We start from the raw sequence: 15,133 nt of genomic DNA, 5'->3' as shown, positions 1-15,133 counted from the left end.
AAGGATAAATGAATAAACCTCCGTTAAGAACTTGACTGTTATTGTTTTAAGCTCTGACCTAAATCATCATTATGAGCTTCTAGAAGATACATGGCCACATGGTGTTGAATTTGATTTAAAATATTGCATAAACTGTTATATATAGAAACACATATGGAAACAATCTGAAAATATTTCTCCTCAAATATAGTGCCATTTGCTTTTACGAATTTGCTATTTCTGGATGAAGAAGTGAAATATGGTTTGGTCTTCTGAGATGCAGAAGAAATTTTATGACCACCCCAAGGGAAAATACTTTTCATTGTTAATTAATTCATTTATTTAGTCAGTCAGTCAGTCAGTCAACATTTAGCTAGAAACTTCAATTTCTGAAGCACTGCCGTGAGTCCTCTAGGAGCAACAAAGACATAGAAGATATTGTCCTACCCTCAGGATTCTTCAGGACTTAGGAGTGAGAAAAACACCTAAAGGCAAATAATTCCAACATAAGTGGTGATGAGTAATATGAGTGAGTACAAACAAAATGCTCCAGGTATCTTGAGGAAAACAAGCTATTTCCTGATTGAGATCATCAGAAAAAGCTTGAACGTTTATGGAGAAGCCATTTGCACGAGGCCTCATAGATGGCAAGGGATTAGATATACAGAAACCAGAGTGGGAGGAATAGTCCAGACAGGTAGTTTGTGAACAAAATGGGTGGGAGAGCACTGAGAAGGGGCACTTTGACCTGTTTAGGGTATGACTTGCGGGAAGAACTGGAATGGGTAGATGTCAGCCTCCCAGCCCAGTTTGAACTTGATTCCACTGGCTGTGACTCCTTGGAATTTGAAATGCCAAGTATCTGTCACTTGGTTTCTTGTACGTCTGTTTTAGTTGGCATCTCAGGCCTGACCTTCATCTTGGCATAATTTTGTCCAACCCATAGGATATATATTAAAAATTCAGTCTGTGTAGGCTGACAGTAGTATAATCACAATATTGCTCCAAATTGCCAGAAAGGCCAGAGATTCAAAGTAGGTCTTGTTCTTCACAAATTTATAATTCCATGTCTGGAGGTTGAAAGGGAAGGGTTTTATATCAGAGTCCCTCCAGGAAACAGACGAAGGCTTGTACTACCCGAGTGCGGGCAGGTACAAGGAAACCCACTGCAGGGCTGATGCAGGATCCACACGCTAGTGAGAGTCCAGAAGCTGTTATCACCTGGAGGCTGACAGTAACACCCTTAGCACAGGCGATACAGCAAACGTTGGAACTTGGAAAGAGCCCTGTGCGCCGTGGAGTCCCATAGCTACCGCCCACCTTCTCCCCCGTGTTGATGCCCCACAGGGGCTGAAGCCAACCGACTGGAAGCCAGAGGGCAAGGCATGCATTGCTGTGTTCTGTACAGGGCCACCTCCCAGGGCACAGGGCACAGGGAAGGGAGGACATAGAGTCCATCTGGAAGAGCAGACAGACAGATTCCAGCACAATCCTCTCTAGCTTTAATATTTCCATGATTCCAAAACAACCCAAACTGCAGAAAGCCTTCATTTACTGTGTTGTTGTTCTCAGAAATGTATAAAGAATAAGAAACACAGGGAATCGGTTGGCTAGATAGATGAATGGTGGATGGTGAAGGCGTCTTTGGCTGAGACAGTCCATTAAGTAGTAACTCAACCAGGGACTAGGCTGGAGTTGTTCACTGTCAAATCCTCAAGGCCCAGCACTGTGCCTGGAGCCTAGTATACCCCCATCAACGTTGGTCTGAATGAGGTGACAGATGAAACGCCGAGAACACGAGTGAACATAAAATGTACATCTGGGAGTCTTAGGACAGGAAAATCCAAAGTTAGGGTCAGGAGCTAACATTCTTGGACCTAGGAGAAGCAAGGGATGACAGTGTTTGTTTTTCTGCCTCTGGTACCTTTTAGGTCGCAGTTTCTAGCACCAGCCAGGGAACACAGGCCATTTCATGGTCTTGAGAAATAAAGAAGAGTCATTTTTTCAAAAACAATCTTTCCACCTTTTTTAGTCACTTAAAAGGACACCATTCTAACTACTACAACCCAATTAATTCATCCATTCATTCAGCGAACATTTACTGAGTGCTTATTTTGTGCCTGGGAATCCAGCACCAAGTTAGATGCAGACTCAGCCCTTAAGGAGCTTAGTCTGGCAGGAGCTACTGACTTGCCATCGGGAAGGTCCAGTGGTTGCGGGAGCGCCGGCCACTGCGGGAGAAATAGGCAGACAATCCCGGAGGAGGTCTCGGCCTAGGTGAGTTGAGTCCTGAAGCACTTTCCCACCTCTTTGCTTAGTCTCTGGTACCCCACTACCTCCCCCACACACTACCCCCAGTGAGTAAGAAAGTAGTTAGTAAGTAAATGAGGCGTAATGCCAATTCCTGAGGTGACATTTTTTAAAATTGGAATTCGATTTGCCAACACATAGTGTAACACCCAGTGCTCATCCCGTCAAGTGCCCCCCTCAGCGGCTGGCACCCAGTCACCCCATCCCCCTGCCCGCCTCCTCTTCCATGACCCCTTGTTCATTTCCCAGAGTTAGGAGTCTCTCATGGTTTGTCTCCCCCTCTGATGTTTCCCACTCAGTTCCCCTCCTTTCCCCTATAATCCCTTTCACTATTTCTTATATTCCTCATATGAATGAGACCATATAATGTTTGTCCTTCTCCAACTGACTTACTTCACTCAGCATCATACCTGAGGTAACATTTTGATTTGAATGCATTCACACGAGGGCCAGAAGCCAATCTGTGGGCACAGGTAGAGGGTGCAGTCCTTTCACAGCCCAGAGAAGAGGAGAGGACAGGTAAAGAAGGGAAGCAGAGGGCCATCTAGACAAACCTCACTGACCCCAGAAAGTGGAGGAGGGTTAGTACTATTTACCTTTAACTCTTTGCAAACAAGTGGAAAATACATGAGGAGGCTTGTTTGTTTGCTTGTGTCTGCACGTTTATTTTCTAGCGCTAGAAACCGTGAGGGTACAACAATCTTGCAGGTGGTATTAGCCACCTGCATGATCCATACTAACTCGGATCCCCCTGATTTACAAAGGTGCACGGCTGGCTTCAAAACACGGACGATTCTTTTACAAAATTGCTTCATTCCCAGAGGTTTTGTTAATTGGGACATTTCTTGTCTTTGAAAACAAGTTGGCAAGGAGGGGTGGAGTGGAGGGGGCAGCAACAGAGTGTTGGTCAGGATCTAAGGGCAATGGTTTTTTAATTTCTCTGTATCTACACTTTTATATCTATATTTTGAAAAGCCTACTAAACTTGTAGGAATTCGATCGAAATGCATTTTAATTCTTAGATAAATTTAGAAAACAGAAGTATGTTTTTAAACTACTACCTCTCCCCATCTCATTTTTTAAAGGATGAAAAACCTTCCAGCCCTGGAAAGTTTTGCTGGATGAAGTGTGAGTGCGCATGCGTGCAGAGCTGTCTTTCATTTTCTGAAAGAACTTTACTTCTGTTAGGAAGTAACTCTCCATTGAAAGTGTTGAGTTTTGATGTCCTTGCTTGGAAAAAGGCTGGAATCAACCTCTAGCTAGAGGGCAGGTTATCTTACTTGCCATCTGCTGGAGTCTCCTTCTCCAATCCTCTCAGTGTTCACCTCTTGAAGCTCCTCGAGGCTGGATCCTTAACTCTCTTGCTGAGTGCTTCTTCTCATATCTGTGTATTGATGATGGCTGGGTTTGTAGCTCCAACCCAAATATTTCCCACCACCTGCAGACCTGTTTCCTCTTATCAACTAGACATCTTCCTGTGTGTTCCACGTCCTCAGACCTAACAGATTCAAACTGCTCACTTGAGGTGCTTGCACTCACCTCGCAGCACCTGTCTTAGCGAGAGGTACTGCTTCCAGGAGTCACCCATTCACAGTTCATCCATTACCAAGTCCTATTCCATTCCCAAGTATCTTTCTTGTTCTCCCCCTCCCCTCCATTCCTAAGGCCAGTGCTCTTCTTTAGGCTCTCCTTAGCTCCTTCTGGATTGTTATATTACCTCTGTATTCCTCTTAGTCTTCTCAACCCCCAAAAACTTAGTGACTAATGGCCTACTGTTGACCAGAAGCCTTGCTGATAACATAAATAGTTGGTCAACACAAATTTTGTCTGTTATGTATTATATACTGTATTCTTACAATAAAGTAAGCTAGAGAAAAGGCAGTGTTAAGAAAATAATAAGGAAGAGAAAACACATTCATAGTATACTGTACTGTACTTAGTGATAAAAAATCTATGTGTAAGTGGAACCCGGCAGTTCAAACCTGTGTTTTTCAAGGGCCAACTATGAAATTGAGCAAATTTGCTTCTATTTAGAAATCCCTTGATCGATTGATAGGTATATTGGGTGTAGTGTAAGTATCAGTGAAGAGTGGGAGAGGTTCAGCTCTCAAACACACTTAAAGGAATGTATGGCAGCCACTTGACGCTGTGTCCTCTCTTCAGATACAAGGGCAAGGCTCTCATCATTAATGCTTATGACTTCCTGCTAATAAATAATATGAAGAGATATTTTATTGATAACACTGAACTTCCCAGTCCACATTTCCTCTTTGCAAATTTGTAATTCCAGGCCACGGGGCTAGCACCCATTCCTATGATAACTCGCTTTTCCTTCTCTTTTTGTCTTGAGCTATCCTGAGGGGAGGGATCCAGGCTGGAAAATGTATGGACTCAAAATCTGTAGGAGCTGTGTTTGGTTCCCTAAGAGGAGCTTTGGTTGATTGTATCTGAGGTTGCAATATTATTAGGAAAAACTGGGGTGAAACTACTAGTGAAGGAGGGAGGCCACAGATGTTAGTGACACTTGTGGCCTCTCGGAGTCTGTTCCTCTGTTGTCAGGAGGACAGTTACATACTATTTATGTATTCCCTTGGTTCAGGATAGGGAGGGGTAATGGGATGATGCTATGCCAATTAGATGGGAGAATTACAAAAGGAGTTTAATACATGGGCTGCCAATGACGTTGATGATCATGAAGCGATAGACTTAATATCTTCAGAAATTATCAAACACTGGTAGCACCTGATTGTCCTGATCTTTCATACTGTGGCAATTACACGAGCACCAGCTTGTCAGCAACATTATCTTCAGTCTTGAATGACCGGTGACATGTTCAAAGGACCCTAATCCTGCTAGACTCGAACTCTGTGCCTCTGGTTTCTTCCCTTCTTTTTTTTTTTTTTTCCTCGCTTTTCTTCTCTTTCTTCTTTCTTTCCTTCCCTTTGTTGCAGTTCCACTTCCTGCTTTTTCTGCCTCCTGTCCTTTCCCTCTCCTTCTCCTAACTTCTTTCTTTTTCTTCCTCCCTTCTCCCTCCTCTTCTCCTTTTCTTTGAAAATCATACACCACACCGTAATTCCCTTAAAGGTACATGACAAGAAATGTCCAGGGGTTAAGTGTCGGGTTCGATTGTGCAGCCAGGGTGGGATAGGAAACCTTGAAACATTAGGCATCCAAAGATGCTTAAAATCCAACAAATGGGTGCAAGCCCTCCAAACTCTGGCTGATACTTTTGAGATGCCATCTTATTTTATGCAATATTTTGGGAACTGTAGACAACCTGCCGGCTCAGGCATGTGCTATATGCAGAGAGCCTGCTAGGACTTCTTGAGCAGCTCTTCTGGAAAATCCCCACATTCACAGGGGAAAATATGGTTTTTGTTTTTCTTTAATAAATAATTAGAAAGAGATTCAGATGAGTTAGTGTCTTTGCTTTTTCTTCATTGTCTCTTTGTTATTAGTTTTCTTCATTCCTGTTTTTCTTTTAATTTATTTCCTTTTCTTTCTGAAAATGTGTATTTTTTGCTTGGGTCAATTTACCTTGAGTTTTTCAAAGCATCTTTTTACCTGCTGGGTTATTTTTTGCCTCAGACTTTCTTCAGGTTCTTCTGTTGCTCTACCCCCATCTCAGTCTGAAATTGCTCTTTCACCTCTTGAGGTCTTTGCTGTTTTGCTTTTCCTTGTCTGGACAGGGCTGGAAAAGGAGATGAGTATGACATAATGATGGACTTCACTGCCAATTTAAATGACCTTAGCCCTTCTACCTTTCGCCTCCCCTTTTGCCTCACTTTTTCATCTGTGGAAGGAGGAAGTGTGTTAGTTTTGCTATTGTGCATAACATGTTACCACAGATTTACTGGCTTCAAACAGCACACGTCTCAGTTTCTGTCAGAAGTCTGAGCATGGCTTCACTGGGTCCCCTGTGTTCGCCGAGGCCGTAGTCTCATCTCACTGTTTGACTAGGGAAGAGTTCTCTTTCAAACTCTCTTGGTGGTTGCCAAGACTTAGTTCCTTTTAGTCTGTTGGACTAAGGGCCTCAGTTTCTTACTGGCTCTTGGCCAGAGGTACTCTCAGTTCCTTGCCACATGGGCCTCCTCAACGTGGCTCTTCGCTCTATCAAAGCCAGCAAGAGACAGTGTCCCAGCAGGGCTATTTAATATAAGCACTGAAGTGACATCCTGTCACCATTTGCTCCGGATGGGAAGCAAGTCACAGGGCTTCCCCCTCACTCAAGGAGAGGGTATTCCATAAAGGTATGAACACCAGGAGTTGGGGAAAACTGTTAGACTCCACACAGAGAGGAGTGCTTTTGAGGGAAAACACTTTGAGCTCCTTAGAAAAAGACTATAAAAGCTATATTCATACCGCTGTCATGCCTTATTGTTGGCCTTTATAGATTATGGCTAACTCCAAAACAATAATGTTTGTCTTTCTGTGTCCCCATGTCCTATGGACTAGTTTCATACAATTTGTTTTCCTTTTCTGGCATTAGAAATCTCATCAGCCTCTCTGGATGAGAAAGTCAGCCGGAAGAGATTGCTGTTGTTGATCTTGGTTTTAACTGGACTGACTCAGCCCTGTGGGCAGCCGAGAAAGGGAAGGTGCTCTCTAGGTCTTTGTTAGAAATCCCTCCACCCTGAAGTTGCTAGGTATGGGGCAGGTGTGATCATAACCGCAAGCAAGAAGCCAGGCTTATTTACAGCTGGAGCATTAAAGTAGGTACAATTAATTGCTTTTTAAAAATGCCTGCAAGCTTCATAGTAGTATCTGCCCAGACCTTTGATTCCAGCTCTTCAAACAGATTGGGGGGGGGCTGGGGGGGCAGAAGGGGGGCAGCACCTTTGGCTTGGTCCACGTTTGATCCACTGCTGGTGAACTGTCTGCAGTAACTACGACTGAGGGATCATCCTACCCGCCCTCCGGCCCCCCAGCACAGACGTAACAGGGTGTCGTTTAGATATTCATTTGAATACAGGAGTTCTTCACTTTGAGGGCGAATCATATTTTATTTATTTATTTATTTTTATTGATTTATTCATGAGAGACACCGAGAGAGGCAGAGAGCCAGGCAGAGGGAGAGGCGGGCTCCAGGCGGGGAGCCCAACGCGGACTGGACCCCGGCCCCAGGGTGCCCCTGGGCCGCAGGCGGGCAGGTGCTGCAGCGCTGGGCGCGCCCGGTGTCCCGATTCATTTCTTTATGCTACGTTGGGCGTGTTAATAATGCTAAGGTCTCTGATCTTAGAATCTCTTTAAAATCGCACCATACACGAATTTGGTGCAGAATGAGGCAAGTCGGCTTCTTCAGTGTTTTCCTGGCGGGCGCGAGCGGGAGAGAACGGGCTGTGGGAGCCCCGGTCTCCGGCAGCGCCCGGCGGTGCTGCGCGAGCGTCCACTGCCCTCGGGCCGGGCGCCGGCCAGTTATGGGGGGCGCCAGGCCGGCTCGCAGTCGGGGCTCCGCCCCCGGGAGGGCGCTAGGACCCAGGCACCCGCCCGCCCGGGGCGCGCCCGGGGAGCGCGGGCTCTAAGAGGCTCAGGCGCCGGCCGAGGCCCCGGGACCGCCAGACCCTCAAGGGCCGCGGGGCGCGGGGCGGGGCGGCAGCCGTGCCCGCCGCCTGCATGGAGCACACGCGCTGCCCGCCGGGCGCCCGCCAGGTGAGCCCCTCGCGCGCCCCCGCCCCATTCCCGGCCTCCCGGGGGCCCGCCCGCAGCACCGCCGGCCGCCGCGCCCCCCGCCCCTGCTGCACCCCGAGCCCCCCGTGCCCCCTGCCCCTGCTGCACCCCGAGCCTCCCGCCCCTGCGGCACCCCCAGGCCCCCGCGCCCCCCGCCCCTGCGGCACCCCAGCCCCCCGCGCCCCCCGCCCCTGCTGCACTCCCAGCCGCCTGTGCCACCCCGCACCCCCTGCCCCTGCTGCACCCCGAGCCTCCCGCCCCTGCTGCACCCCGAGCCCCCCGCCCCTGCTGCACCCCGAGCCCCCTGTGCCCCCCGCGCCCCCTGCCCCTGCTGCACCCCGAGCTCCCTGTGCCCCCCGCGCCCCCTGCCCCTGCTGCACCCCGAGCCTCCCGCCCCTGCTGCACCTCGAGCCCTCTGTGCCCCCCACGCCCCCCGCCCCTGCTGCACCCCCAGACCCCCGCGCCCCCCGCCCCTGCGGCACCCCCAGAGCCCCGCGTCCCTGTCCCCCGGGAAGCCACCCCCCAGTAGCCCGGCCACCGGGAGCAAGGCAGGGCGTCCTGCGCAAGAAGCCCCCGCGCCCTCCCGCGGCGCCCCGGCCTCCGCGACGCGGGGCGCCCGCTGTCACAGCGCGGCGGCTCCGGGACGGTGCCCGCGGCCACGCACAGCGCGCCTGAGCTTCAAAGCGCCCGCCTCCGGTGGGGGGGACGGGCCGTGGGTGCCAGGACTGCGCCCGCGCCGGGCGTAGGAGGGGGCGGGTGGGAGGCGTCCGCAGGCGGGGGAGCCGCTCCGAGCCGGGGCCACCGCGGGCGCCAGGTGCCCCCCAGTGCGCCCCGTCGCCAGGACCGAGGAGGCGCGGCCCGGCTGGTGCAGGAGATGGGCGGGTGGGCGCCCGCAGGTACCCCACGACCAGCCCCGCTCGTCCTTTCGGCTTCAGAATTGGCCCAGCTGGTTCAGTTTGACGCCGGTCCCCGCGGCCAAGTCGCCAACCCCAGGAAGAAAGGCCGCCGGGCAGCCGGCGGGCGAGGGCGGGCGGGTTGCGGGGGAGGCACCCCCGCGGCACCTGCTGCGGCCGCCCCGAGGCGTGGGCGCCGGCCCCGCGGGCCGCGGGTGGCACAACCTGAAGCTACACGCCCGGTACCAGCCTAGAAGAGACACTCTAGGCGGGTGTCAAGACACCCGAGACACCAAGACACACTGTTTGGTCTCCCCGACCAAAACATCGACACAGGCCGGTGGAGGCGGGGAGGCTGAGGACTCGCCCTCCGGGATGTCATTACCTGAGATTCATCACCTGCCCCTCTGACCTCCAATGAGCTATTTTAACTTTGCTCGGTTTTCCAAGAAGCAGAAACGGGAGAATGATAACCCGGCAGCAGTGGAGAGAGCATTCACTGGGAAGCCAGTCCTGGGTTCCAGCCTTAGGGTGACACTGACCAGCTGTGAAACCTTGGGGAAGCTCCGCAAAAGCCGGGACTCAGCCCCTACAATAAGCTCAGAAAGAAGCTTTAATCCTGGGGCCCACTGTAGCAGCAAGATGCCAAGCTTAGCCTACAAATGCTCACTAGTGCTTTGCATCCTGCTTTAGACTTGGTTCCCAGAGCATCCAGGGACTGAAGAGGTACTGGATCAGAATGGTGGGTGAATCGTGGGTGAATGGAATTTTAATTGCAGTCTGTTTATAGAGGCACACAAGTCTCTTAGGCTTAAGGTCTGTGGAGATAAGCCCGGTTGGTTAATACTTACAATGCACTGGGTAGGACTTCAAATAGAAAGTCCCGTTTAAGTTAGAGTGTGGTCACGTGGAAGGCCCTTTCTGTGCATTTGAAAGACCCTTGCTGTCAGTACAGTGTTTCAGAAACCAGAGGAGGAGAAACCCCAAGCTGATCCCTCAGCAGAAGAGGGCAGGTGTGCTGCACATCTAGTGCAGGTACTTTACGTTAACCCTGATAAACACTTTATTTACCTGGGGATGACTCTATTGTTATTAATTCCTCAGAAAAGCAGTTTATCGGTTTGGTAATGAAATAATGAAATTGTCTTTAGAAGCCACATTAAATATTAGAACACCTAACGTTGCTAAAGTTTATTGGGATAAGCACTGCTTTAAAAAGTTTGTCTTTTTATTTAATTTCAGGAAGGGAAATGAGCAGAATGACTTATTATGTTTTCTTACTATATATATATATTTTTAAAGAGGTAAAAGAAAGCATAAGCAGATACAACACAAACTGCAAGAAACCTTGTTTCTTCCGGTTCGAGAGATGACTAGCATCTTCATTACCATGACCATAATGGTAAATATCTGCTAAGCACTTACTATGGGCCAGGCATCCTTCTAAGCACCTGATGTACATGGTCTAATGTAATCTTATCAACACCTTTGGAAGGAAGCTCTATTATTTCTTTCAGTTTTTATAGGTGTGAGAGTGGGAACTTCTGGCCTGAGATCCTACAGCTGGTAGGTAGTAGAGTTGGATCACCTACTTGGGTTTATTTACAATGATTCAAGCAAAATGCAAGAGAGGGTTGGGAGGGCAAAAAGTGTCTACCAAATGTCAGGTACTAGATACACCTCAGTGCATGGAGATTAAGAGACCTTTCATGAGGGCTGATTTATTCTTTTTCCCTACTTTTTATCAGGATGCTTCTATATAATATGATTTGGGTATTTTGTCATGTGGACCAAACATGTGAACTTTTTTTTTTACATGTGAACTTTTTTAACTATGTAGATTTGAGATTATGGATGAACCATAATTTATTTAACCAGTTCCCGTTAAGTGGGCACTTAGATTATTTCTGTATTTTCACAATCATACATATTGCTAGCATAGTGTATCTTCTTATTTAAATATTTCTGCTCATTTGTACAGATATTTCTGGTCAGTAAATTCCTAGCGGGAGAATTGCTAGGTGAAAGAGCATGCTTACCATTTGATAAGTACTTTTTGATAGATATTGCCAACTTGCCTTCACAAAAAGAAATATAATTTTTGGTTTGGAGTCCAGTTCTTCCGCTAACATGTTTCTGGGCTTTGGTGAGCCAGGAATCTGAATGGGCCTCACCTGTATTATTTGTAAACTAGAGGTGGTTACAACTTGTTGGTTCTAAGGTTGTTTATGCAAATATGTGCAATTAGAGGTTGAACAAATGAAATTATACATATGTGAGCATTTTTACCTACAAAAACAAAAATGTAATATGGTTTCACCTAATGGCACATGAAGTCCTCATGTTTTTGGTAGTCTGTCTTTTCTGAGGCTGTATGAGGTGAGGGGAAGCTAGCCTATGCTGCAGTCACAAGTTAACCCTGAAACCTCGGTGGCTTAAAAAAAAAGTTTATTTATTTCTTATATTATATGACCAAAGCAGGTTAACAGAGTGCTCTGCCCCACATAGTCACTGAGGGAGCCACGCCGACAGGAGCTTTGTCATCTGATAACTGCGTTATCTAGAACATACTGTCTTCCTGGTCCCAGGGCAATAGAGGAGGAGAAGGACCATGAGTAATTAACACCTGCCGTTAAGGGCCTCAGCCCAAGAATGAAGCGTTTTTCTTTTATTTATGGTCCTTTGGTCACGAGTCACAGGGACCTCACCCCAATGGAGGGAGGGTAGAAAATGTTTTCCTATGTCCAGAAAGAGGAAAGGGTATGATAAATACCTAGCGTTGTGTATTAGTTTGCTAGAGCTGTCATGACAAAGTACCACAGGCTGGGTGGCTTAAACAACAGAAATTAATTTTCTTACAGTTCCGGAGGCCACAAGACCTACATCAAGATGTCAGCAGGGTTGATTTCTTCTGAGGGTCTCTCTCCTTGGCTTGTAGGTGGCCACCGTAGAGGAGGAAAATAATTTTCCCTCTGTCTTTTTAGGTTCTTGGCTGAGACCCTGCCCCCTGAAGTAAAAAAACAGATCTACAGTAGAAAAACCCGTTTTTAATCATGTACACATACTTACGCACAACCCGGGGCCCCACAAAGAGACTTGTCAAAAGGTGGCCACGTGATTGCAGCTTATATAGTATCCTGAGTTTAAGGAAAGGGAAAGGAGTCTGGGGTTTCCAAGGGGAAAAGGCAATTCAAGGGAAGGTAAGAAAGGTGGTTGTTTGGTAAACAAAGGTTGCCCTGCCCATAAGTCTTTCAGAGGAAAGTTCTCTCCAGTAGTAGCTTTCTTCCTGGTACAAGATCCCTTTCTCATGTAAATTCCCCGTACAAAAGGCTAACTGCTACTCTGTTTTCAGACCTTCTTTTGTGTCTTGCAGTTCCTTAAGAAATAATCCGCTCAAAATAATCCTTATGCTAAAGAGGCATATTTTGGGGTAGCGCATTCTGCTCCCCTTCACCATTTTTTCCCTGCATCTTCACTTGATCTTCTGTTTGTCTGTGTCACAATCTCTTAAAAAAACTTTTTTTAAAAGATTTATTCATTTGAGAGAGGAAGGTAGAGAGATCAAGCAGGTGCATGTGCGCAGGGGGAGGGGCAGAGGGAGAGAAGACAGAGAATCTCAAGCGCTCTCCCACTAAGCACAGGACTTAAGTAGGGCTTGATCTCACCACCCTGAGACCCTGACCTGAGCCGAAATCAAGCATCCAATGCTTAATCAAGTGGCACGCCCCAGAATTTCTTTTTGTAAGAGCATAAATGTTCTGTATTGGGATCCAGCCTAATAAACTGGGTTAATGTTGATGATCTCTAAAGGCCCATCCAAATATGGTTACGTTCTGTGGTGGGGGAGGGGCACTAGAAATTCAACATAATTCAACCTATGGGGAAACAAGTCAGCCCATAATCCACTGTCTTGGTCACTGTGGCCCATTCTGAGGTGCAGTCACCCTGTTTTTGCTTGAGGAGGCCGGAGTGTTTCTGAAGCCACATCACAGAGCCACCTGTCTCTCCACTTCTCATCCTCGCCTACTGACCAACCCAAAGTGTTGTTTTTCTGAATTCCCTGGGCATTGTTTTAAAGTGACCCCGTGTGATTACTTGCATCAAGTAAGCTTTTGCTAGTGACATTGGATTTAACGTGAGACAGTGGCTGTGGGTGATGAGCACGGTGGTTGAAAGCCTGAATCCTGAAGCCGGCTGCCTGAGCCCTAATCCCAGCCTGCCCCTTACCAGCAATGTTCCCTCGTCTGTAAAATGGGAAGAATAGTACTTATAGGGTTAGCGGGGGAACTAGTGAGCTAAAATATGTGAGTGTGTGGCACATACCAGGGGGTCAAAGTGATGGCCTCTATTCTGTGCGACTTCAGGGGTTTCTGGAGCCCTTCAGGCACCGTGTGATGTCTCCGACTGCACCCTCAGGGCACAGACAAGCCAGAGGCCTGCTGCTTGAGCTCTGGGGCTTCCAGGGAGGCATGTGTGCCTCGGGAGGAGAGTGATCATGTGAGCACCGTAAACCTCCCAATAGCTCACACTCGTTTAGGTCACACAGGTTCACAGTTAGATCTGTGAACTGAAAGGGAACACGAGGGACTATCCCCTTAAGTCGCCCTTTATTCTCCCCATTTCTGTCGAGGCAATTCTCCCCTAGTTGCCTCAAACTGTTAAAGCAGTATGTAAAAGCAGCACTTTGGTTTTTCTGAGACGTTCCCTTTCCCATTCTACTGGCCCCAGAATCAGGGGGTGTCTTTCTGTCAGTGCCTGAGAGCCAGGCCTGGAACCTTTGCCCAGTGACGGGCCTGGAAGGACAGTTGCCGACTTTCCTTCTGACAGCATCTTTCCCTTGGAAACATTAGGAGTTATGATAAGCGTGGATTGCTCTACTGCTGGGGTGGATGATCTGTATTGATTATTGGGAAACTCTAGATTCCTGGGCCTACACCAGGGGTGGGAGAGCCTGGAGCCGTCGTGGGCTCTGGGCCCGCAGGCCTGAAGCAGTACACAAGCCAGTAGGAGACCAGGACAGTGGCTTTTCTGGGGCAAGGTGAGCCACGCACTCTTCCTAGCCAGCGTGTGCATTCCCCACGTGGTGCATGGAGGCCAAGACTCTGCATCGGGGGTAGCTGCCAGCCTTGCCATGAGGTAGCAGACACTGTCTCCCTGTATTTCCTGTTCTGAAGCCCTGTGTGTCAATTAGCAGTCTGAGTCTGTGATCGCCATCCCTGGGGGGTGGGGGTGGGAGTCTTAGCACCTTCTAAATTGCTGTGGGCCGGGCAACAGTTGTGATGTGCTTGTCATCACCTGCAGATGTATTTACTCAGTTTTAACTTCTGATATTTTCAACTTTTCGGTTCAGGTGGGTGGATTGTTGATAATCCACAGGTTGAGTTTAATTGCTGATTAAGATGACTTCAAAAAGGTTACACTGTGATTCAGCACTGAAACAAAAAGTTACTGTTTACACAGCTACACAGGTAGTCAAGGAAATAGAGAATGGGGTATAAATTTGATATTGATAAAGCAAATGTTTGTCATTGGAGGATGATGCAGTTTCAGCTTTGTTTTGTTTGTTTTTGTAAAGTAGCAGCCAAGGGTGTTCAGTAAAGAAAAGATAACCCCAAGTACAGAAAGCTAGATTTATGCTTTGTTATTGAGACATGTGCCGAAGGATTACCTATCATGTGTCAAATAACTAAACTAAAGGCAGGAGAAATGACCTAATCCATCAGTATAGATGAAGACATTCAAAACTGTGAGAGGCTAGTGGGAACAACTGTATCTTCTAGTACTGTCATTAGACCATCATGTCATAGTTTAACGGGCAGCATGTTTTTCTTAGTGGCATGCAAAGTGATGATGTTTTGTGTAATCACAGATGTCTCAGTTTGGTGAAATGAGGGCTGAGAGAATCAATATCTTGTCATGCTGGACCAGTCTGGTCAGTCCACTGGTGAGAAGCGCCGGTGGAGAGCGTAGCTCTCAGGAGGAGGGATGGGGTGCTCAGAGACCACTGCATCATGGGCCCCTACCTGCCTCACAGACCTACATGTTCTCTCTAACCTGGTCCAGCTGTAGCTAGCCCTCCTGTTCCTTCCCCAAGCCCTGTGTGTAGGGGCACATGCTTGGTTGCAGGCCTTTTCTCTGTCTCTGTCCATGCAGGATCTGGAGGTCGGTAAGAGCTGTGAGCAGCAGGGGAGGATGCAGACTGCCAGGGTGGTCACTTCTTCCCTGTAACTTCTCCTCTGTAGGAGGGGCAGGTTTCCATTGCTCGCGCAACAACTGAGCATCCA

General features: G+C 48.2%; 1 protein-coding gene across 3 annotated transcripts in view; it reads left to right on the top strand.

Moving 5' to 3' along the window:
- The first annotated feature begins 6,986 nt into the window (after positions 1 to 6,986).
- The window catches only part of PDE8B (phosphodiesterase 8B), a 265,303-nt gene continuing 257,156 nt past the window's right edge, over positions 6,987 to 15,133 (top strand). Inside the window, exon 1 of one of the 3 annotated variants that reach the window (XM_072794236.1) lies at positions 6,987 to 7,001. Coding sequence is in view for 2 of the 3 variants with exons in the window: in XM_072794226.1 (XP_072650327.1) it covers positions 7,903 to 7,938 (36 nt within the window). In the remaining variant the exon portion in view is untranslated. Of the gene's footprint in view, positions 7,002 to 7,808; positions 7,939 to 15,133 lie in introns of those variants that run through there. The other 2 variants (XM_072794226.1, XM_072794220.1) reach the window with 2 other exon arrangements.

Source organism: Canis lupus, chromosome 2, assembly GCF_048164855.1.
Source record: "Canis lupus baileyi chromosome 2, mCanLup2.hap1, whole genome shotgun sequence".
Classification (NCBI taxonomy): Eukaryota; Metazoa; Chordata; class Mammalia; order Carnivora; family Canidae; genus Canis; species Canis lupus.
This window is presented reverse-complemented; position numbering and strand designations above follow the sequence as displayed.